This window comes from Harpia harpyja, chromosome 4, assembly GCF_026419915.1.
Source record: "Harpia harpyja isolate bHarHar1 chromosome 4, bHarHar1 primary haplotype, whole genome shotgun sequence".
NCBI classification, from domain to species: Eukaryota; Metazoa; Chordata; class Aves; order Accipitriformes; family Accipitridae; genus Harpia; species Harpia harpyja.
Genome location: NC_068943.1, coordinates 84,332,419 through 84,355,374, shown reverse-complemented (window position 1 = coordinate 84,355,374; position 22,956 = coordinate 84,332,419). Strand labels below are relative to the sequence as shown.

At 63.2% G+C, this 22,956-nt stretch overlaps 2 protein-coding genes across 5 annotated transcripts; one reads left to right on the top strand and one right to left on the bottom strand.

Moving 5' to 3' along the window:
• Nucleotides 1-6,481: 6,481 nt before the first annotated feature.
• SP2 (Sp2 transcription factor) lies at nucleotides 6,482-18,867 on the top strand. 4 transcript variants are annotated; one of them, XM_052785313.1, is made up of 7 exons: nucleotides 6,482-6,588; nucleotides 12,344-12,419; nucleotides 13,043-13,996; nucleotides 14,599-14,899; nucleotides 17,070-17,244; nucleotides 17,323-17,516; nucleotides 17,965-18,867. In XM_052785313.1, exons 2-7 carry the CDS (start codon nucleotides 12,357-12,359, stop codon nucleotides 18,063-18,065), a joined length of 1,788 nt encoding a protein of 595 aa, XP_052641273.1. In that variant the 5' UTR covers nucleotides 6,482-6,588; nucleotides 12,344-12,356; the 3' UTR covers nucleotides 18,066-18,867. The 4 variants fall into 4 exon arrangements, with proteins under 4 accessions (XP_052641273.1, XP_052641274.1, XP_052641276.1 ...); XM_052785314.1 differs by having other exon boundaries at nucleotides 6,491-6,594; XM_052785316.1 differs by having other exon boundaries at nucleotides 6,577-6,598.
• Nucleotides 18,843-22,901, bottom strand: LOC128140889 (uncharacterized). Its single transcript, XM_052785317.1, has 7 exons — nucleotides 22,832-22,901; nucleotides 22,111-22,288; nucleotides 21,582-21,997; nucleotides 21,303-21,373; nucleotides 20,884-21,129; nucleotides 19,958-20,204; nucleotides 18,843-19,823 (listed from the first exon to the last, which is right to left on the bottom strand). Exons 2-7 carry the CDS (start codon nucleotides 22,209-22,211, stop codon nucleotides 19,714-19,716), a joined length of 1,191 nt encoding a protein of 396 aa, XP_052641277.1. The 5' UTR covers nucleotides 22,212-22,288; nucleotides 22,832-22,901; the 3' UTR covers nucleotides 18,843-19,713.
• Between the last annotated feature and the right edge of the window lie 55 nt (nucleotides 22,902-22,956).

Below are 22,956 nucleotides of genomic sequence, written 5' to 3'. Positions count from 1 at the left end.
GATGGAGATGGGTCCCTGGCTGGGGGTCCCGGGTGCCAGCTGCTGTGACTCCTCACCCACCGGTTCCCAGTGTGGCCCCTCTCCCTGCCAGCCCTGGGCCATGGAGGGGCTGCAGGGCAGGAGGATGTGGGACACCGTGTGCCTTCTCTGGGGATGGGGACGGGGACCTGGGAAGGCCCTGACCCGCTCATGCCACCGGCACTGGGCCCCAAGACCCCCCCCCGGGATCTTCCAGACCCATCCCAAAACACCGCTCCTGGGCTGAGGGGGAAGGAGCTGCCAGGATGCGGCTGGGGACAGTGGGGGGCTGAGAGCCTGCGGCTGGATGGGGCAGTGGCACAGGTTCATGGGGACCGGGGGGGGCTGGGGGTCTCAGGGGGCCGGGGGTCCCGGACCCACCTCGGGCGGAGCTGGAGCCCCGGCTGGGACCACACATGGGGAGGAAATTGCGCCGATGCTGGAAGATTTCGGGGGGGCTTCTCCTCGCCACCGAGTGTCTGAAACCCCAAGCCGTGCCTTGAAATTACAGCTAATTACAGAGCCCATTTGCATAAATTACAAGGCGAGAGGCAAATGCTTCCAATCCCTCCCGAGTGCTCAGGCAGCAGGAGCCGCTCCAGCCGCTCGGGGGGGACCGAAGAGCGGCCAGGGGGGTCCTGGGTCCAGCACGAAGCCGGGATGGGGGCAGAAGGGGTCAGTGCTCCCCAAAACTGCAGCCGGGACCCCGGTGCGTGGGTGGGCACAAGGCAGCAGCCTCCCCCCACGTCCCCAGCCCTCACCCCACTGCTGCCCCCAGAGCTGGGCATGGCCTGGCTGTGCCAGGGTGGGGGGGAGACATGGACCTCACTGCATCCCGATGGGTGACGGGGGGGTGAGAAAAGCTGGCACGGGGCACGGGCAGTGCTGGGCTGGGGGGCCACAGCCCTACAGCATGTGGGGGTTGGGGACACCCCTGTCCCCAGGGGGAAATAGGGGTGGGGGAATGGAGGGATGGATGGACAGAGGGATGGAGGGATGGATGGACAGAGGGATGGAGGGATGCAGGCAGAGACACCTCTGCTCCCCCCCAGGACCAGGTGGGTGGAGGGATGGAGGCAGAGGGATGGAGGCAGAGGGATGTCCCCCCAGGCTCCAGGAGGATGTTGGGGGGCGGTGGGATGGCCAAGGCCCCTCCTGGCCCGGGGGCAGAGCACTTCAAACGGCTCCTGGCTCCGGGGAACGGACGGAGGCAATTTCCTCCGTTGCCATAAAACAAATTGGTGTCTGTGGGGGGAGCGGGGCTGGCTGGGCGCTGGGAGCGTGTGTGTGCATGTGCATGCGCGTGCGTGTGCATGCGTGTGCATGCGTGTGCATGCCGGTGTGCGTGTGTGTCTGAAGTGGGTGTCACATCCACGCGTGTGCCCACGTGTATGGGGGTGTTGTGTGAGCCCCCGCCGCGCCGCGCCAGGTCCCTGCGTGTGTGCACGTCCGTGTGCGCCTGCACCCGCTGCCTGCGTGCGCCCACTCACGCGTGTGGGTGCTGAGCTCCGTGGAGGCTGGGTGCCTGGGAGCGGGGTGCCTGGGGGGGGTGCCCGAGGGGGGTCTGCAGTGGGTGCCACAGGGCTGCGCCGTCTGGGTCGCCCCAGCCTGGGGGGACCCTGGGGGGGCGGCCGCGGGGCCTCAGACGGGGAAAGCCGAAGCACCCGGATCCTCCCCTGAGTTTTTGGGGGTGCTGCCCTTGGCCCCGCACCCAGACAGCCCCGGTGGGGGGGAGTGACGCTGGGCTGAAGCTGAACCCCCTGTGGGGTGCAGCCGGGGGTGCTGGTGGAAGATGGGGGGGGACCCTGAGCCTGCCAGGGCTGGCACAGTGGGGATGATGCTGGGTGGCTCAGGGACCAGGGTGGCCCTGGGTGCTCATAGCCCCATGGGGGGGTCACAGTCCCCACGGGGGTGTCCACAGTCCCCATGGGGGTGACACAGCCCCATGCACCCTTGGCTGAGCAAACCTGGGGACCGGCACCCAGTATGGCATCCCTCAGCCCAGACTGGGACCCAGTGGGACCTCCATCACCCCCAGCACAGGGTCCCAAATCCCCATGCCCACACCTGGAGGGCACAGCCCCCATCGCTCCTGCAGCCCTTCGGCCACTAAAGCAAACGGAGAGGGGGGGACACGGTCCTGTCCCCGTCCCCAAGCTGTGCCATCATGGGGGTGAGGGTGCAGCTCCGTGCCAGCCGTCGTGCCCCCGGGGACGCAGCTACCGCTGCGTCCCCGGGGGCACGACGGCTGGCACGGGGCTGTCCGCCTGGTCCCCGGGGACAAGCTGAAGGCAGAGCACCTGCCTGCCTGGCAGAGATATCTACCGGGATTATCGCGACAGGCTTCCCCTGCCCGCGGTGCATGCCAGGTCGCGGCGTGCCCCGAGGGAGCGTTTCTTACCGGGAGCAGGAATTACTGTCGGGACTCGACCTCTGCGACGTGGCGACGGAGCTGACGGCTCGGTGTAGTTTTAAATACGGCTTTTAATTAGCCCCGTGTAATCTCTTTGCCTATCTGCGCCCAACCGGCCCAGCTGTCAGTCACCGTGTGGGGAAACCTGCCTGGCACGGAGGTGGGGAGTGCCCGGCATCGCGCACCGGGGATGGGGACATGTGGATCCATCGGGGACAGGGACACACGGTTGCGTGAGGGATGGGACACTGGGCCGTACGAGGGACGGGACATGCAGCTGCACTGGAGACGGGGACACCGGGCTGCACTGGGGATGGGGACACACAGTGGCACTGGGAACAAGGATGCGTGGCTGCACTGGGGATGGGGACACAGTGCTGAATCAGGACTGGGGACACATGGCCACACTGGGGACAGGAAGATGTGGCTGCCACTGGGGACAGGGACATGTGGCTGTCATGGGGGACAGGGCCACAAAACCACACCAGGGACAGGGTCCACCCAGTCGTGCCACCGCCGCCTCCTCCCAGCACAGGGCTGTGTTGGGACCCCCTCAGTGTCAGGGCTGACCGGGGGGCACCCGGCCACCCCCCAGCCCACGGGGCCCCACGCCAGCCCGTCCCCATCCCCGGTGGCCCTGCAGGGCTTGGGGGAGTTGGGGGCTGGCATGGGAGCAGCTCTGCTCCCAGCGGGACCGAAGGGGCGGGAGGCAGCGCCGGGCGGACGCCAGGCCCCCGGGCAGCGGTGACGGCACCGTCCCCCCTCGCTCGCTGCGCCCCGGGAAGAGCCTCCGCAAAACCACTTTCTAATTCTCAGAAGAAACCATTAGGAATGGTTAACGACCTTGGCCGGGCATGGGGATGGGCTGGCGGTTGAGGAGGTGCCGTAATTGCCGTAATTGAGCGTGGGCTTGGGTGCGCTTCCCGCGCCGGGGCGCATCCAGCTGGCACGGGGCATGGGGTGGGTGGCAGGGGGCTTGGGGACGGGGACCGCGGGGATGGGGACCGCAGGGGATGGCGTGCCCTCGCCCTGTGTCACAGCTCCGGGTCCTCTGGGTCCTCCAGGTCCTCCCGGTGCAGCCTGGCTCTGCAGGGGTCCCTGCCTCGCTGCGTGGACCTGTGTCCCTGTGTCCCCATATCCCCGTGTCCCCATATATCCATATCCCCATATATCCATATCCCCATCCCAGCCTTGCTGTGCCAACCTGTGTGTCCCTGTCCCCTGCCTCTCTGTGCACACCTGTGTCCCCATCCCAACCTCACTGCATGGACCTGTGTCCCTGTATCTCTTTGTCCCCATGTCCCCATCCCAGCCTTGCTGTGCCAGCCTGAGTCCTCGTCCCCTGCCTGGCTGTACAGACCCTTGTCCCTGTCCCCCCGTGTCCCTGTCCCAGCCTTGCTGTGCCAATCGTGTGTCCCCATCCCCTGTCTCGCTTCACAGCCCTTGTCCTCCTGTCCCCATCCCAGCCTTGCTGTGCCAACCCATGTGTCCCCATCCCCTGTCTCGCTTCACAGACCCTCGTCCCCATCCCAGCCTCGCTGCACAGAGGTGGCATGGTCGGGGCCGTGGGGATGGCCCTTTCCCAGGGACGACGACAGCGATCGTGCCCGCGCTCGCGTCCGTGCTGGGCTCACAGCCGAGAGCCGGCGTCACTGCCCGCCTGGGGAAACTGAGGCAGGGAGCGGCAGGCTGGGACTTGCCCCGGCAGCCGGGGCGGGAGCGCCGGGAGCGGAGCCGAGGCCGCGCGGGCGCCTGGCCAGGCGGTGGCCCTTGGGCATCGCTGCCTCCCGCCAACTGCCGGCTGCCCGGGGTCCCTCCGTGGGGCCGGCTCTGCTCCCCTTCCTCGCCCCCGGCACGGCTGGGGTGCAGCCTGCTCCGGGCTGAGCCCACGGGGACCCCCGCACCGGGGTCCCCTCCCAGGAGGGTAGCAATGCCGGATGGGGACCCCAGGGTGTCCCCCTGCAGTGCTAGGCTGTGGGGTCCCGCTCCTGGGCTTCGGGATCGTAAACGGGGTACGGAGCAGGCAGCACCACGGCGTAGCCGCGTCCCACACGTGCGCGTCCCCGTGCCCCCGGCACGCGGAGGACGACGCCGGCGCGGCGTCGGGAGCGTCGGTGGCTGCGGTGCCTCCCGCAGCATTTACGAGCTTGGCCGGAGCCGGGTCCCGGGGTGGCCGTGGGCGGCCCCCACCCAGGGGTACCCCGCCGGGCACCCAACCCCAACCTTCCCCTTCCACCTGCCGTGCCGGGACCGGGTCCCCACCTGCCTTCGCCCCACGGCGGGACGAGGACCCAGGCACGCCGGCTTGCTCTAACCATCCCGCCGCGGCACACGGCACCCCGAGATGTGCCACCGAGGCCGGGGCGGCGAGGGGCCGGGGGCCGAGGCGGGGGTCGGAGGCGCCGGTGCCAGGCGGTGAGTAAGCAGGAGCATGAGGAGGGGAGGTAATTAAAAGGGAGGCACTCGCCACAGCAAGTTCCCACAAATGAAGGCCCCGGGGCCATAGACACTGCACAACAAAGCACCGAGCAATTATTTGGCTCCAGTGGGAGGTGCTGGTCCCGTGGGGGCTGGAGCCAGCTGGGCACCCCGAGGCCTGGCAGACCTGGCATGGAGGGTGGGGAGTGGGGGGTGTCGGGGGGCCACCGGGGACCCCCCCCCCAACCAGTCATGAGGGGGCTGGTGGCCCCTCGGCTGCAGGGCTGTAGTGGGGTGGGTGGTCTTGGAGGTGGGAGCGTGGGGAGCTCGGGGTGGGGATGTGTGGGTTGTGGCTGCTGGGCAACCCCCCCCCCCCCCCCCGCTTTGGCACCCCGACACCTGCAAGGGGACTGGGTACCCCAACACCCTCCAAGTACCCTGACCCCCTACCCGAGCACCCCAAACCCTTGTGAGGGGACTGGGGACCCCGAACCCCTCTGAGCACCCTGATCCCTGGAGGGAGATGGGGCACCCCAACCCCCTCTGAGCACCCCAAACCCTTCCAGGCACCCCAACCCTTGCAGGGAGACAGTGTACCCCCACCCCTGGGGCAGATGGGGTCCTTCAGCAGCGGTGGGGCTGGGTGACACCAGGCTCGGGGTTCCCCCCCCCCAGGTTTTCTCCCCCACTGGCTGCCCCCCCCCGCACCCCAGGGTGCAGAGCCTGGCCGGTGGGGGTCTGGGGCTGCCCCACACCACCCTACTGGGGAGCCCCGAGGGGCGGGTGATGGGCGCCAGGCCAGCCCGAGGGGTGCGGTGATGGGGCCGGGGGGAGCACCCCCCCCCCCGGAGCCTCAGTTTCCCCATTTGTGGCGGGGGGGGGGGGGTGGGTGTGAGGCCCGGCCTGGGCTCAACCACGGGACCGTGGAAAGCCCTGAGCCCCCCCTCCCCCGGGCTTGGGGGGCCGCAGCACCGGTGACACCCCCGGTCCCACGGATGCAGACCCCCCCACGGTGGCACGGAGGGAGGGAGGGTCCCGGCCCGGGGAACACGCGCGGGGCAGGGGGGGTCCCAGGAGCGGCCAGGCCGGGGCCTGCGGTGGGGGGGGGACACACACCGGGACCCCCCCGGAGATCCCCGGGACTCCCCACCCCCACGGGGACCCCGCTGCCGTCATCGGGCTTCAACGTTCCAGACTACCCGCCCTCCCCGCCATGGGCGCGGGGCCAATCACAAGCGGATCTCGGCTGCTCCGCGTCTTCCATTGTCTTCTCTGCACGTCAATCAAGATGGTCGCCACCAACCGAGAGGCGGATTTTGGGTGGCTCCCGCCCACGAGGAAGTCCGCCTACTCCGCCTCGAAGGTTTGTCAATCAATCAGCGGACGGCGACAGGCTGAGCTTGCTCCCATTAGCCAGCCGCGCTGTCAATCAGAGATCTGCCCTCCCATTGGGTCTCCGCTGCCGTCCGTCACCGCGGAGGTCCGCGCCCATTGGCGGAGCCGTCACTCCATCACGAGTCCTATTGCTCAGCGGAGCTGCCCATCAAGCGACAAGCAGCGGCGGATTGGCCGGCGATAAAGCATCTCGCCGTCTGTTGGCCACAGCGCCGGCAAGCCGAGTGAGGATTGGCCAAGAGGCCGCCGAGAGGCGGGACACCCAGGGCGGTGCCCGGGCGGCCCCGGAGGAGGAAGATGGCGCCGTGAGGGGGTCGGAGCCGCCGCCGCCGCCGCTCCGGCCGGTTTGTGTGGGTCCGCGGCGGGGGCGGGCGCGCTGAAGCGGAGGGGGCGGCGGCGGCGGGGCGAGCAGCATCAGCGGCACCGGGTCCGGAAGGGGCGTGCGGCCTTCCCGGCCCGCCCTCCCCGAGCGCCGGGCGGGCGGGCGGACGGGCGGGCGGCGCTTCCGGGGCCGGGGCCCGGTCGGGGGCGGGCCCGTTCACCTCGGCCCGCCTCCCCGGGGACCGCCACCGCCGCCGGGAGGGACCGGGAGGGATGGGGGGGGGTGCCCCGGTACGTGGCGGTGGGGGCCCGGGGGTGTCCGGGCTGCTGCGGGGGTCCGTGGGGGCTGGGGTGGCGGGGAGCGGGCACAGGGGTGTCCGGGCCTGGGAGACTCCCCCCTCCCCCCGTGGGGGTGAGGGGGGGGCTGTGGCTGGGGGCTGTGAAGGGAACTGCCCCAAATTTGAGAAGGATGGGATTGGGGGGTGGGGGGGGCTGTGTGGGGAAGGGCATTTCAGCCCCCCCCCCCCCCCCCGATCCCCGTGGGACGTGGAGTGGGATTTGGGTTCCTTCCCCTCGGGCACTGGTGGTACGGGGGTGAGGGGGCGGCAGGGTAGAGCTGGGGGAGCCGTCCCGGGTCTGGGGGTGCAGCAGGGAGATAAGGATGGAGGCGGTTATCTCTGATCCCCGGGGATGCGCAGGGCAACAGGATCTTGTCCGCTCAGGGAGTCACAGACTGATGCTGCTGGAAGTTTCCACCGGGGCCTGTCGTTGCTTTGGGGGAGCTGCCGCTCAACGGTACCCCACCATCCGCTTGCTCCCGCGCCTCAAAACCTCTCCTTCCTTGGATGAGCAGAGTGGGGAGCTGCTCTCTCCTCCCCGAGGCTGGTCTTTCCACAGTGTGCCGGTGCATCCTTGGCAGCGCGGCCTTTCTGGCTCGCTTTATTTTAGCTGCTTCTCCTCTTACTTCTCCTTAAACGCGCCGGGGAGTTTCCCCCCAGCATCAGGGAAGGAGAAAACAAACTCTGATGTTGGCAAGTGGCTGTAACGCCTGCACTGTCACAGGCATGTCGGAGTCAGACCAGGAGTTAAAACAACAACAGAAATCCTGGCCAGTTTATTCTAAGACATCGCTTGATTTCCTGCTGTTAATATGTAAATACGCAGGTGTTTGAGCTCTTTTGTGCCCGACTTTGAATAGTTGCTTACGGCCATGACAAACAAATGGGGCTGCTACCATCAGGTGTGTTGTTTTCCCCTATGACTGTGCTTAGCTTCATAATCCTGAGCAGTTTTTTTGCAGTTGCTGAGGTCTTTCATGGATTTTAGGGGACTCTGATTCACCTTCACGCTCAAGGTGCTAATTAAAACCGCAGTAACTCAGATCAGGTGCGTCAATTGGCTTAAACCGAGTGCTGAAAGTTAGCATCATGTTCACCCCCCTGCCGCACCCCCAAAAAAAGATCCATCAGGCAGATGGGAAGGGTATTTTGGGGAGCAGAGACTCCTCTGCAACTGGAATACCTGGACTGATGGCTTGTGCCCTGTCTATAAATTGATGCGGTATTTCCTCTCTCAGAGGGGGGCTGTGAGAAGGTAACAAGGCTATCGTGGTGATAGGGCTTGAAATCATGGTCTAAAATATATAAAACTTTTCCAAACGCCCTCGAAAGGGAGTTTTGTAGCTGTGTAGAAGTGCCTGTGCTGCTTGAGCTGCAGGATGGGGTGTTGGTTGTGGCTGTGAGGACTGGCAGGTACCTTCTCGTCAGCGTTTGCCTCTGTCCCAGTCTCCTCCGCTGAGCTGGAAGCTGTAGATCCTGCGGAGGACTGCCTGGCAGCTCCCCGAGGAGAAGGGCTTGTCCTGGTTAGGAAGGAAAAAAACATTTCTCCCCTTTATATCTCTTGTAGAATATTGAAGATAATGGCACAGTTTCCAAAGTAAATAAATTCTTGTGAGAAGCGAAGGAGCCGCCTCTGAGCAAACCTACCAATCGTGCTGGTGTGAGCGGTCCAGCTGGCTGCTAGCAGGCGTTTCCTCCGGCTGGACATGGGGTCTCATGGGCTGGCGCGGTTGGTAAGTTTTCTCTTCCTACAGCTCCATCGCTCAAGTCCTGTGGACTTCTTTTTCCATGTGCTGTGAGCTCACGGCGGGCTCCAAGAGCTCCTCGAAGCACCGTCAGGCAGACTTCAGGGTATCTGGACAGTTGGTCGGGGTGCAAGGCACTTGGTCCGTGTGTCCTGGGGCAGGAATGAGTCCTGGTTGTGCTCGTTTGAGGAACATAATAAAGGAAATGGTTCTCGTGCCAGAAATCACTGAGTTTTTGGTTGCTTTGCCCTTTTACAGGGGTGAAGGCAGGCAAGGGGTAAGGTGGCTGTTGTTTCCAGTCTGTAGGGAGATGGTTTCCATACAAAACTGCACTTGTCACAAGCTGAGGAAGAGGAGGATGGCCGGAAAAAAAAAAAATTTTATGAATCGGTGCTCTTTAATTGCCTTAAGGGAGAGTCCTCTTCCGCTTGAGGCTTGGCTGGGCGTTTACAGAAGGGCGAACTGGACCCAAACTGCTCAGCAAATTCTTCGTGGGGCGTGAATAAGTGTGTAACGCAGAGTGGGTGACAGTTTCATGGTAAACGTCTGTGAGAGGGTGCTGGTGGGGAGCTCCTGCCTCTCAGGAGGGTCCGTATCCCCCAGGGTGGATCCAGAAACATTCCCTGCAGGCAGTGACAGTCCGGTTCCCAGTTCTGTCCTGGGCAGATACGTGGAGAGTGAAGCCGTGTGCTTTGGTACCCGTTTGGTTTCACCACGCTGTAAGCAGGTTTATACCACGTTACACCCTCAGGATGTGAAACTGTCGCTGCTGGATTCGGACATAAATTGTACAAGTGAGAAACTCATGGAGGGATTACACCGCAACTGCGGCGACACAGGGCTTCTCCCCCAGTCATTATCCTTATTTATTTGTTCGGGCTAATGGAATCTCTCCTGGTATGTGTCTCTCTCTCTGGCCAGCTCAGCGTTGCTCTTATTTGTAGTCAGGGCTGTTAATCCTCAGCAGTGCCCTAATTCTGCTGAAAGGGAGGGTGCAGCCATTGAACTTGGGCAGCCATACAAGCTCCCGGCTTTCTGGGAAGAAAGCGTCCTTTTATCGCAGGCCAGCTTGCTGGGTACGAGCGTCTGATGCTTTCGTCTCTGGGAGGTTGCCACAGTGAGCGGCAGCAAGTGGCTTCAAGGGAATGGATGCCCTTTGCTAAGGAACGGGGCGAGTAATTTCCATGTGATGCCATCCCAGGCGCCTGGGACTCTGCCCTGACTCTTCCTGGGGATTTATGCGCTCGCACACGGCAGGACTGTGAAAGAACCTCTGCGGAGCTTCGAGAGGAGCCATGGAGCCTGGGCTGGCGAGGGGCGAGCTGCCTGCCTTTGGGAAGCGGGCTCCTTGGTGACTTGGCCTGGGGCCCGATCGCTTGGTTTCTTAGTGGCTTTCTGTTTGGTGAAAGGCTTCGCATTCCCAGGGAGATGTCTGTCTTGGTCCGTGCAGTGTGGGACGGCCGAGGGGTGCAGGGGGAGCCGAGGGCCCTCACCTCTGGTTTTATGCGAGCGTTGACTGCATCTCAATTACCTAGAGGACTTTTCTCCCAGCCTTAAGCTGTATTAAGATGTGACGACCGGCCCTTGAATTGGGCAGCAATGCGTATGCCTCCTGCACCGTCCCTGCTTGCTGACAGTTTCAAAATGATAGAACCCCCTTATTTGCCCAGTGCAGACGTGCCTTTTGCCCAGGGCTCCTGCAGCCACGTGCTGGCAGCGGATGCTGCTTCAAGCAAGGTCAAGTTTGCCCATTCTGAGACTGGGTGCTGGCCCTGTCACCCTCAGCCAGCCTGTGCTGATGACTCTTGCCTCCGTTGCGATTGATGCTGCCAAGCCTTTCCTGTGCTGGGCTGCGGAGCATGGAGTTTGCTCCATTTGAAACAAAACCCACACCCAGTTTTCCTCACCCGTGTAGTCCCTCATCCAACCCTGAATCTCCCGCAGCTCCCCGGGCAGGAGTGCGATGTTAAACAGCGACTCTGCCTCTGCCAGATCTTCGCTTCGCCTGTCCAGAGCCAGAGAGCAGTGCTCTGCCACAGTCCTGGGACACGGTTCTTGTCTGGTCCCTGTAAGCAGCAAAATGCCACTAGCTGTGCTTACACAACAGTTAATTTTTGGCTGGTATGATGTGGTATAAGCCATCCGGGACTTTGTATCTTCATTGTACTGCTCGTCCTCTGCCAGTGCTTCCCATCGCTCGTGCCATCCAAGCATCTCTGTAAATACCACAATGCTGGCTCCCTATCGGCTCGCCTGCACCGGGGCTGCATTTCAGAGATGCTCTGAGTAAACCCCAAGCATCCATATTCCTCAGATGGCCGTAATTCCCCATTTAGAGTCAGGGCATTGTCAGCAGCAGTAATAAAGAGTATTCAAGCTCAGACAAGTTCTCCCTGGCACCTTATCTAGGCAAATATTATCAAGCTATTGAGCCATACAGCAACTGCTGGATGGGGGTGACTGGGGAATTTGCCAAAGGAAATGTCAAGGATGAAATGTCTTTCTAGTCCAGAACAAAAGATTTAGCAAATTGTGAGGATTTAAGAGTCTCTTTCCCTGGCTTTGCTGTCTTAAACCTTTAAAAAGAAACTGTTGTAGCTGCCCCGGTGGCAAGAAGAGCCTCAGCCTCAGTCTTATCGCTCTGCGGCATTCGGGGCAGAAGTGACGAGCGTTGGAGATTGTGAACTTGTTCCTCCCTGAGGAAAGCGTCGAGAGAGGAAGGCAGCAAAGCCACAGGGGCGGTGAATCCGCCCCCCTCCTCGTGGCTGCCCCTCGGGGTGGCCCTGCCTCGTCCCACGCTCCCACCGCACCATCGGAGGAGCCGTGGCCGCTTGCCCTGCGCCCTCCCCACCCGCCTTTGCCTGCCAAGGCCCTCAAGCGACCGGCTTCTCCGCCGTAACTTTGCCCCTCTCCTCTCCCCGGTGCGCAGTTCCCATTTAATCACTGTAGGCTCCGTGGCCCTGGCTCCTGTGGGCACCTCCTGTCCTTCGTGTGCCGCCTGCTGCTGCTCTCTCCTCCCCGCTTGCCGATGTCTTTTCTCAGCCTCCCGAGGTCCCGCTGCTAGCCAGCACCAGCAGCATTTTTTATTCCCCGAAGTGACCTTTTAATTACATAACGACTTACAAACACTCAGCACCGACAACATACCGAAATAATTGAAACAATGTTTTTCCAGCCTTCAAAAACACGATTCTGTACCAAAACTCTGTCCTTTTTGATTCCCAAAGTTAGAAAAACAAGCGGCATGGAGACGGTGTGGGCTGGGAACCGGGAAGCTGTTGGCTCGCCAGGCATGCCTGCCTCCGCTTTGAAGCGGGGGGGCTCTGCAGGGCAGCAATGGTCTCTGTTAGCCTTGGGGGGGGCTGTGGCTTCAGGTCAAGGCTGTGCTGGGATGCAGGCAAATGAGTGAGGGCTGCAGCCGGTTGCTCACCATAATTGGCATTTCCCTTTGGTGGCAAACAAAGGTCAAAGGAAAGTGCGGGGAGAAGGTGATGAGATGGTGAGATTTCTCTAGCCCCTTTGTAACCCCTGCCATGCTGAAGGCATGTGGGTGAGGTGTGACATTTTGGGTGATACAGGGAGACACCGGGAGACTCCCTTGGGCATCGGGGCCTTGGGCTGGGCACACCGAGGAGCTGCGGTCTCAGCTCTTGCTGCTGGTCTTACTCTTCCATCTCTCTGCTGCTTCCTCGCAGATCAAGAGACAGCATGGCTGCGACTGCTGCCGTCAGCCCCAGTGAATACCTGCAGCCAGCCGCCTCCACTGCCCAGGTGAGTACGGGGGCATCGGCAGGCTCCTGGCTCCCCGCTGGGGCGGAGGGAAGTGTCCTGGGGTGCAGAACAGCAAACGCTGCGACGTTCGGCCCCTCCTGCCTCCCCTGTAGCCAGCATTGCTGCGTCTGGAGGAGAGCTGATTGCAGGACAGGCTGGGGAACGGCGCTCCGCACTGTTTCCGAGCCCCGATGCCAACTCTTCCGGAGTGGTGTTTCTCCTCCCCACGCTGTGTTTTCCTTAAGGACCTCTTAGGTTGCGTTAGCAGCTGATATCACAAGGTGGTCTTGGAATTAAAACTGCCTGTGACACGCCAGGGTGTGTGTAATGGCTGTAAATACCAGGAGACTTGCAGGGTATTTGCACCTTTATAGAGGTTGTAAGAACATAGGCACACGATTAAAAGGCAGTTGCCATTCTGATGGCTAAAAGCAGTGTGACGAGGGTTAGCTGAAGGCACACGTGGTATGGGTAATTAAGCAGTTCCCTTAATAAGGGGTGTCTCATTGGCGTGGACTGGATTGCTTCCGAGAGCATTTACCCTTTCCTTCACTGACTTGGTCTCCAGATGTTTGGCACAAGCCCCTGTCTCTAACTTACCCATCTCCTTCCTGGCTCCCCAGGACTCGCAGCCATCTCCTCTAGCCCTCCTCGCGGCGACATGTAGCAAAATCGGTCCCCCAGCAGTGGAAGCCGCCGTGACTCCTCCTGCCCCTCCTCAGCCAGCGCCTCGCAAACTCGTCCCCATCAAACCTGCTCCACTCCCTCTGGGCTCCAGTAAGAACAGCTTTGGGATCCTGTCATCGAAAGGGAACCTATTCCAGATCCAGGGCTCTCAGGTCGGCACCTCCTACCCCGGGGGGCAGCTGGTTTTTGCCATTCAGAACCCAACTGTCATCAACAAGGGGACCCGCTCATCCGCCAACATCCAGTACCAGGCGGTGCCCCAGATCCAGGCCGCGGGGGGACAGACCATCCAGGTCCAGCCCAACCTCACCAACCAGATCCAGATTATTCCGGGCACGAATCAAGCGATTCTCACCTCTTCCTCTTCCTCTCACAAGCCCGTGCCCATCAAACCGGCTCCAGCGCAGAAGGGTGGAGCTTCACCGGTGCAGGGCACGAGCAACGTGGTCAAGTTAGCCGGCGGCAGCAACGTGACTCTTACCCTGCCCGTGAACAACCTGGTGAACACCGCTGAGCCGGGCACGCAGGCTCAGATCCTTGCAGAGAGCCCCTCGAAACCCAGCAAAAAGACTCGGAAAAAAGCCATGTCGCCCGCCCAGCCTGCCGCCGTGGCCGTGGCCGAGCAAGTGGAGACGGTGTTAATAGAGACCACAGCAGAGAACATCATCCAGGCGGGCAACAACCTGCTGATCGTGCAGAGCCCGGGCTCCGGCCAGCCAGCCGTGGTGCAGCAGGTACAGGTGGTGCAGCCCAAGCAGGAGTCGCAGGTGGTGCAGATCCCGCAGCAGGCCCTGCGTGTGGTCCAGGCCGCCTCTGCCACGCTTCCCACCGTCCCCCAAAAATCCTCCCAGAACTTCCAGATCCAGACGACAGAACCCACTCCTACCCAGGTACCACCTCCTGCATCCTCCTGCAAGGTCCCTCTGCCCTGTTTCTCCTCTGAGCCCTCACCCAGGCTTTAGAAAGCTGAAGGGTTTTGTGAGCTGCCAGACATTCCCAACTTGGCATCCTGTTTAGGCACCGCTTGTGTGGATTCTCTGATGTCTAAGAAGGGTTGGGAACACAGCTGTTCCCTCAGCAGGGCTTTATTAAGTCTCCCTTGCTGGCCGCCTGCTTTTGCAGGACCTGTAGTCCTTGAAATCTCTGCTGTGCCACCAGCTTGGGTTGGGATGAGCCAGCCTGCTCAGAAGCTCTTGGGAGATGGAGGGAGGTGGGGGATTGGGACTCACAGCCTGTAGCACTGTGTCTTCAGTGTTGCCTTTGGAAACCAGGCTACAAGGCCGAAGCAGCCCTTTGCTGCTGCGCAAGGCCAGGAACTTTCTTCAGGAGGCCCACAAAGGGTCTTTAGATGCTCGGGCAACTTCTCCTGCTCTTTGTCTCATCACAGGCCCAGATTCCTGGGTTGTGTGGGGAGGGCGACCATCGTGGTGGAGAGGGGTCTGCCCAGTGGCAGTGGCTGGTCTCATTCATTCCTCTTCTCTCCTCCCATCAGGTCTACTTCAAAACACCGTCGGGTGAGCTGCAGACAGTGCTGCTCCAGGAAGCCTCCGCCATGACGGTGGCTCCATCTGCGACCTCTTGCAGCAGCCCCGTGTCCCGCACCCCCAGCACGGGGGGCGGCAGCAAGAAACCGGCCACGCGCAAGGAACGCACTCTGCCAAAGATTGCCCCCGCCGGAGGCATCATCAGCTTGAACGCGGCTCAGCTGGCGGCCGCGGCGCAGGCCATGCAGACCATCAACATCAACGGCGTGCAAGTCCAGGGTGTGCCTGTCACCATCACCAACACTGGAGGTGGGCTGCGCCCTGCTCTGCGACGGGGTGGGAGGGACAGCAGAATTTAGGCAGCTCCCCGATGCGGAGGACAGAAAGCCACTCCCCCACCCAGCAGGACACTTTGCAGCTGGGATGTTGCAGCTTTGTAAACAGATCCCTTGTACCCTGAGGCTGAATGTTGCTGACTGTAAATGTCATCAGCTTCTCTAGCTCCTGTCGCTCCAGGAGGCCCCGAGTGTTTCGCAGGGTATCTATTTGGTGGCTCTGCTGGGTGTTTCCAAGCCTGTCCTGGTAAGATGTGTCAGAGAGGGCGGTTAGCGGAGACAGCCGCCTGCAGGGTCAGGCTGTGCGGTCGTGCCGAGCTGCAGGACATGTCTGAGCGCAGGGGCTGCGGCTGCCCGAGAGCCCAGACCAGCTCTGTTTGCTCCTGAGCTCTGTGCAGGGGAAGGCTGAGCTGTGCCCAGGCCCTTGGGGCGAGATAGGTGTCTTTTTTTCTGGGGAGCTGGGACTCAGCCAGGCAGAGGGACGTGATGGAGCGGGGTTTTCCCTCCTGCAGCACCTCTGGGCCAGCAGCCCCTGCCACAGATCACCCTGCCAGGTCCTGGTCCCGGGGCTGGGACATCTCCTTGCATCCGCCGGGTGCGATGGCTGCTGGTTTGGGCTTCCAGTAGCCGAACCAGGAGAGGCTCAGTCACACACACAAGCTCTGTGCTCCGTAGCGAGAGATCACTATTCCCTGAGAGTGAACCCAGCCCCTCACCTCCATGGGACAAGTGTCTTCCTTTAGCCGAAAATAGCCAGACATGACCCTGGCCAGTGGCTGGAGCGGTCTGTGAGCCGCAGACAGCCCTGGCGCACGTCTGTCCCTGCATTGCCTGCTCATCTCCCCGCTGCCAGGAGAGACACATCCCGGCAGCCGCTCTGTCCTCCCCTCCTGCCCAGCAAACCTTCCCCAGCCCAGGGCCAGTGGTGTGGGCTGCCACCGGGGAGCCGAGGGGAGGAAGCCATGTCTGAGGGAAGTTTATCTGCTTTCTGATCCAGAAAGACCTGCTGCCGTGCGGTGGTTTCTCTCTCAGCAAGAACCGGCAGGAGTCCCGGCTCGGTTTTGCAGTCGGAAGCTGTTCTTTCTTGCTTGACTAAACGATGTCAGCATAAAACACGGGCCAGCGTGGTTTCGTGCTCCACAGCAGGCCACCGTCCTCGCTGGGCTTGCTTTTAAGGGGGTTTTTAATTGCTGCTTTGCGTGTAAATGTGGGGCCAGCCGTGAGCGTCGGGGAGATGCCACAAGCAGATGTTGCTGCTGTCTGCGCTGCTGCCCGCAACGCGCCGCAAGGCTGGCGGGGGCCCTTGCTGCAGCCCCGGCTGCGAAGGGGAGACCGGTAGGACCTGCTGGCTGCTGCCTGTGAATGAAACGAATCGAGTCGGGTCTCGGCTTGGGTTCAGCCAGGACATGCCCGCCCCCCGAGCGGCTGCGTGTCTCGCACTGCTGCCAAAGGACTGCCGCGACTCTTGGCTTCGCGCTTTCCCTCCCGGTGGATATGGTGGCACCTTTGCTCTGCCTGCACCCCTGATCCCATCCTCTCTCTCTGCAGTCACCCCTTCTTTGCTCTGCCGTCAGGTCCCGCTCCTCCTCCTCCTTCTTCCCCGCTGCCCCGAGAGCAGCGATCCCGCTTGCTGACGCTGACCCCGTCTTCTTCTTTCCAGCCCCCGTCACGGCTGCCGGGTGCTGTGCAAGGCCCAGGCTGCCGCCTCCGTGAGCACCCGAGCGTGGAGCGGCCCTTAGGGTCTGGGGTAAGTCCCGTTTTTTTGGTCAATATATTGCACGTTTTTTCAAAGTTTCTTTTTTGTTTCCTCTTTGGTCATTTCCCCACCCCGAAGGGTCAAACCGAAAACTTTGAAAAACCGCACAGTATATTCAGAAAAAAGGGACTTACCGGCCCCGCTTGGGGACCAGCACGTGGCGGGGCACGGGGGCTGTGGCAGTGCTGCATGCGGGCTGGGAGTGTCGAGACCCGGGGTGTCCCGTCCCGCACACGGGGGGTCTTTCCTCCAGCCAGCCGCTTCCGGAGGGTTTCGGCAGGACCCGCACGAGGAGCATGGACGGACGCGTTGGGCACCGGCGCGTGGGCGCAGCACGGCCACCCCGGGAACGGAGGGGCAGAGCCTGACTCCCCCTTTTCCTCCCCAGGCCAGCAGCAGCTGACTGTGCAGAACGTGTCTGGCAACAACCTGACCATCAGTGGCCTGAGCCCGACCCAGATCCAGCTCCAGATGGAGCAAGCGCTGTCCGGAGAGATTCAGCCGGGGGAGAAGAGGAGGCGGATGGCGTGTACCTGCCCCAACTGCAAGGACGGGGAGAAGAGGTGAGCACGGAGAGGGAGAGGGGCAGCCCTGCGGGACCGGCACCCGTCTCCAAGGTTAATTGTGGCTTTCCTCGCCAGGCCGGGGGACTCGGGCAAGAAGAAGCACATCTGCCACATCCCCGAGTGCGGGAGGACCTTCCGGAAGACCTCGCTGCTGCGCGCTCACGTGCGCTTGCACACGGGCGAGCGCCCTTTCGTCTGCAACTGGGTTTTCTGCGGGAAGCGCTTCACACGCAGCGACGAGCTGCAGCGGCACGCTCGCACGCACACAGGTTTGCGGCCCCCTCCCTCCCTCCCTCCCTCCCAGGGCAGCCCCCCGAATCATGGCCCAGCCTGTATAGGGTCCTGAGCCTTGCAAGAGCCAAGGGGATGTGCTGAGCCAAGGACTTGGGATGATTTTAGGCCACCGCAAGTTGTCCTTGTGATTTAACTGAGTTACTGGGAGGGACTGGAGAACTTGGGGGGGTCTCTGCTGCCTTTGGGCTCTCCAGATGATGGTGGTGACAGAAGTGTCACGGGAAGGGGCTGGGGTGAAGGGCTGCAAAGGGGACCTGTCGTGGGGGTGTCGCTGCCACCCCGGGAAGTCCCCACTGTCCTGACCGTGGCTGGTTTAGAGGAATACAGGGACAAAAAATACAGGGAATACAGGTTGGGGATGGTGCTGCCGGGGCCGTGGCACGCCGGCTGCCATCCCCTGACCGCCGCTGCTCTTCCCCGCAGGTGACAAGCGATTCGAGTGCGCGCAGTGCCAGAAACGCTTCATGCGGAGCGACCACCTGACGAAGCACTATAAAACCCACCTGGTCACCAAGAACTTGTAGGGCCGGGAGCTGCCCCACGGCTCCCTGCCTGCACGGACAGACCCTGCGAGGGCACCAGCCTGCGACGCCGCAGCACTCCAGCGTCCCCGGCCGTGGCCGTCCGCGGAGAGGAGCCCTCGGGGACGTCCTCCTGTCCTTCCTCCGACGCCGCTTGGGCCCCCACGCAGAAGAAGCCCTTTCTGAAGGGTGCGAGGGGCCGATCCTCCCTGCGGATCCCTGGGGCCACGGAGCGGCCCGGTGGTGGCCCGGAGCCCGGCAAAATGTTTCACGGCCACGTGGGAGCCGGGCACGGAGGGGACTGGACGCTCCGGTGCAGGCGGGCCGGGAGAAGCTCCACAGCACATTCCTACTTTATATTTAAAGTCTATAAATAGCTATAAATATCTATATAACCCCATTTGGAAGGTCCCTTTTTTCTATGGAGATCGTTGCCTTACGCTCCCTGCTCCCAATTACGAACACTGTGTATTGTGAGTGCTTTTTTTAATCTTTATTTAATTTCTCTGTAAGATGCTGCCCATCTTCTTTGCCCCCCTTTTCTCCTAACATTTCTTTTCCAATACTGAAGAGGTTTCTTTCTCTCTGATGATTTCTCTCTCCCCACTTTTCTGTTTCCAAGTGCCGAGGCGTTTCCTTTTGAATTTTGGGACTTCAGCCCCTTTTCCTCCCGTGTGCTGTCCACCATCCCCACTGTGTATAGTGTACATTGTATCATAGATTATATTGCTTTTGTGTTTACTACATGTTTAAAAAACATATGGCTTGTTATTTTTGAGCTTTTAAATTAAACAAATTCACTTTATTTTTTAGTTGTAACTGCCCGAGGTTGTTTTCTGGATTACGTGACAGATCTGTTATACTTTATTAACTGTAACTGGTTGGCCAGTGTGGAGTCAGCCGGGAGCTTTCCTTGCTAAATAAATTTAGTCACCAGAGGCAAATCCAGTGCAGCGTGTGCCGCTGAGGGTCCTTTCTCTCCCGAGCCGGCACGGTGCGAGCCGTGGCGCTGGGCCGGGCACCGCCGTGACTTGGGCTGCGCTGGCTGCAGCCGCAGCAAGAGCCAACCACGGCGGTGAAGAGCTGAAGGCGAAATGCTCGGTGCGGCTGCAGGGAGGGCGAGCTGCCAGACTTCTTGGGCAGAAAGAAAGTGGAGTTTATTTACAGGAATCCCAAATGTCGCTGGAAATGAACTTATTTACAGGAAAACAGTCCTGGGCTGTGGCTGGACGTGTGGAGCCGCTGCTGTGTGCGGGAGCAGCTCTGCTGCCGGGGATGGCCGTGGCCACCGTCTCTGCCCTCTGTGCCCGGGGATCCCGGCACCACGATCCCAACCCCATCACTGGCCGGTAAGATGCACGGCACCGGCATCTCCCTGCTCCAACTGGCCCTTGCCCCTGTCACCACGCGCTCCCTGCTGCTGGAGGGAGCAGGACGCGTGGCCGTGGGCTCTCCCACCACGGGGACGTGGGGCTGAGCCTGCCGGTCTCTGCAGGGTGAATCCTCCAGCCCCTCTGTAAGCGCGAGGGCGCGATCCCACCGTCCCCGGCACGTCCCTCCCTGTCCCCTCTCCCCATCTGCGGCACCGGAGGGCTCTGGGCTCATCCCCTCCGCATGGCCGGAGGGCCGTGGCTGTCCCGTGGGTCTCGGCTCACTCCATCTTCACGACCATCTTCTTGACGGCCCGCCGGGACGTGCCGCACTTGCTGTTGATGACGGCGTTGAAGTTGCAGCCGCGGCCGCACATCTTGGTGACGTACTCTGCGGGGGCGGAGGCGGGGGGGGGACCCGACCCCATTCACGGGTGGCACCGTGGCCTTTCCTGACCCACCGCCGTGGCCGAGACGGCACCAGGAGGGGACGAGGGACCCCATCCCACCCCCCCTATCCCCTACCTTTGATGGCGTTGACCACGGCCACGGGCAGGCGGAGGGGCCGCTCCATGGTGGTGTTATTGTGGGCGATGCGCTGCCCCGTGGCCGATGACCGGGCCAGTGTCTCCCGTGAGAAGAAGTAATCGAGCAGCCGGCGGGTCATGAGCTTGGGCTTGTCGGTGGAGACCTGCGAGAGGTCGTCCAGCTGCGGGTGGGTGATGTAGACCCCCGAGTTGGGGACCAGCTCCAGTTTGGGCCTCCCGTTTTCCTGCGGCAAGGGGGAGAGCTCTCGTCTGGGTCCTGGATGGAGCCTGGGGACCCCCCTACTCCATCCTTGGGCTCCCCTGACCCTCTCCATCCCTTGGGACCCCCTGGGCCGCCTCTCCTGTGCCCTGGGGGAACCCCTTGGTCCCCTCTGCTCCAGCCACAGCGCTGTGCCCAGCGGCAACCCAGGAGCCTTGGTGGGACCCCAGGTCTCCGGTGGGACCCCACGAGCCTTGGTGGGACCTCAGGTCCCTGGGGGCACCCCAGGAGCCTTAGTAGGACCCCAGGTCTCTGGTGTGACCCTAGGAGCCTTGATAGAACCCCAGGTCTCTGATAGGACCCCAGGAGCCTTGGTGGGACCCGAGGAGCCTTGGTAGGATCCCAGGTCTCTGGTAGGACCCTAGGAGCCTTGTTGGGACCCCAGGAGCCTTGGTGGGACCTTGGGTCCCTGGGGGCACCCCACGAGCCTTGGTGGGACCTCAGGTCCCTGGGGGCACCCCACGAGCCTTGGTGGGACCCCAGGTCCCTGGGGGCACCCCACGAGCCTTGGTGGGACCCCAGGTCTCTGGTAGGACCCTAGGAGCCTTGGTGGGACCCCAGGAGCCTTGGTGGGACCTCGAATCCCTGGGAGGACCCCAGAAGCCTTGCTGGGACCCCCGGAGCCCCGGCCAGCCGCCACACACCTCGATGGGTGAGGCCCAGAGCGGGGTGCCATCGGGCAGCGTGTCCCCCCGGCTCTCCTCCCAGAGGCAGGCGGTGTCGGTGAGCGCGGCCGGGCTGCCGGCCCCCTCCTCGGTGCCCAGGCAGGGGGGGAAGCTGCCGGGCAGCCCTGCCCGCAGCCTCCAGGCCGGGGGGCTCCGCGGGACGTCGGCCGGGGCACAGCCCTGCTCCCCAGGGCTGGGAGCGGAGAAGGGCTGGAGCCCCCCAACCTGCGGGGACAGAGGGGGGGGTTGGCTGGCCATGGGCGTCCCGCTCACCCCAGTGCTGCTGGGGGCTGGGGGCAAGCTGGTCCCCAGCCTCCGTGCGGTGAGGAGCTGCGTGGGTTGGGGACACGGGGGCAGAGCTGTCCCCAGACCCCCACCCCGTGGGGACCGAGACCCACCTGCATGGCGGAGTCGCTCTCCAGCAGCCCCACGAGCCCCTTGAGGAACTGGACGTTGCTGTCACTGACGCCTGTGGGGACACGGGGGGGGGTCTCAGCCGTGAGACAGACCCTGTCCTCGGGTGGGGGGGACCGGGCAGCTCCCCTCTGTCCCCCGCAGCCCTGCCAGCCCGTGCCTGTCCCCTTCCATCTCTCTGTCCCCGTTCACCCTCGACTGTCCCAGTGCCACCCCACAAACTGGATCCCCTTCCCAGCCCAAGGTGGGGACACTGCCGTTACCAATGCAGCCGGTGCCCGAGGCCAGCAGGATCCTGGTGGCGGTGGCAGCGGTGGCCAAGGGTCCCCCGCGGCCACCCCCGGAGGACAGCAGGTCGTTTTCCTCCTCCAGACTGCGGACCTGGCTCCGGAGCTGCCGATTCTCCAGCTCCAGTTGCCGGATTCGGCGGTCACGGTGCAGGACGGCCTCGTCCCGGGCTGCCAGCGCCCGCTGCAGCTCCTCCACCTCCAGCTCCAGCTCCCGCAGCAGCTGGGCGTACAGCCCCGTCACCCTGCCCGCCCGTGGACCCCAGCCCCCCCCGGCACCCCCCAGCTCCCAGGGGCTTTCGGGTCCCCATGGGTGACTGGGGCTGGCCCGGGTGCCCTGGCACAGCCGGGGTCTTTTCCTGGCTCCGATGTCCTCGGTGAGCAGGAGGACCCTTGTGGGATGGGGAGGGAACGGGGTCAGCGTTGGGTCTCCTGGGGGGGTCACAGCCCCCTCCCCAGTTTGGGGACACAGGGGGTGACACGGGGACGTGCCCCTGCCCAGTACCTGCCGTGGCCCGGGCTGGATGCGGGGGACTGTGGGTCCACGGGGTCCTGGCCCCCCGAGTGTTCGTCCTCATCCTGGGGCTCGGCCCCACCGTCGGCCATGGGTGCCAGCGTCAGGGTGCACCAGCCCCCCGGCACCTCACTGGGGCCGTGGGACCCCTGTCCTGCTCGGAGGGGACCTGGCGGGGGGACACGGGGTGGCCCCCCAGCACCCCCCCTGCTCCCTCCTCATCCCGCACCCCCTGCCCACCCCGTGCCCACCTCCCCTCGTCCCTGCCGTGTCCCCTCTCTGTCCCCATTCCCCCCATTTCCCAGAGCCCTGCCCCACAGGCCCCCCTGTCCCTTCACTCCCCCCCCATCCTCAGTGCCCCCCCAGTGTCCCCCAGCCCCATGTCTTGCCCCCACTTTCCCTGTCCCCAATGTCCCCAAATCCCTGTCCCCCCTTCTCCCAGCCCCTTGTCCTTTGTCACCACCCCCCCCAGTTTTTCCCCCAGACCCAAACACCCCGTCCCCACCTTCCCCGTCCCCAGTGTCCCCAAGTCCCTGCCCCCCCCGCCCCCAGCGTCCCCCCAGTGTCCCCCCAGCCCCGTCCCCCGTCCCCACGCTGTGTCTCCCGTCGCCTCACGCCCCGTCCCCTGTCCCCCCCCCAGTCCCCCCCCTCGCCCCATCCCTGTCCCCGCCCCCTCCCACCCCGCTCCCCCCCGCCCCCGGGGACACTGTACCTTTAAGAGCCCCTCCATGTGCCTGTTTACAGCCCTGACACCACTTCCGGGTCTCCGCGTCCCACCCACGCCACCCCCCTCCAATTGGCTGGCAGCGTTCCTCACTCCCCTCCCACTCCTTCCCT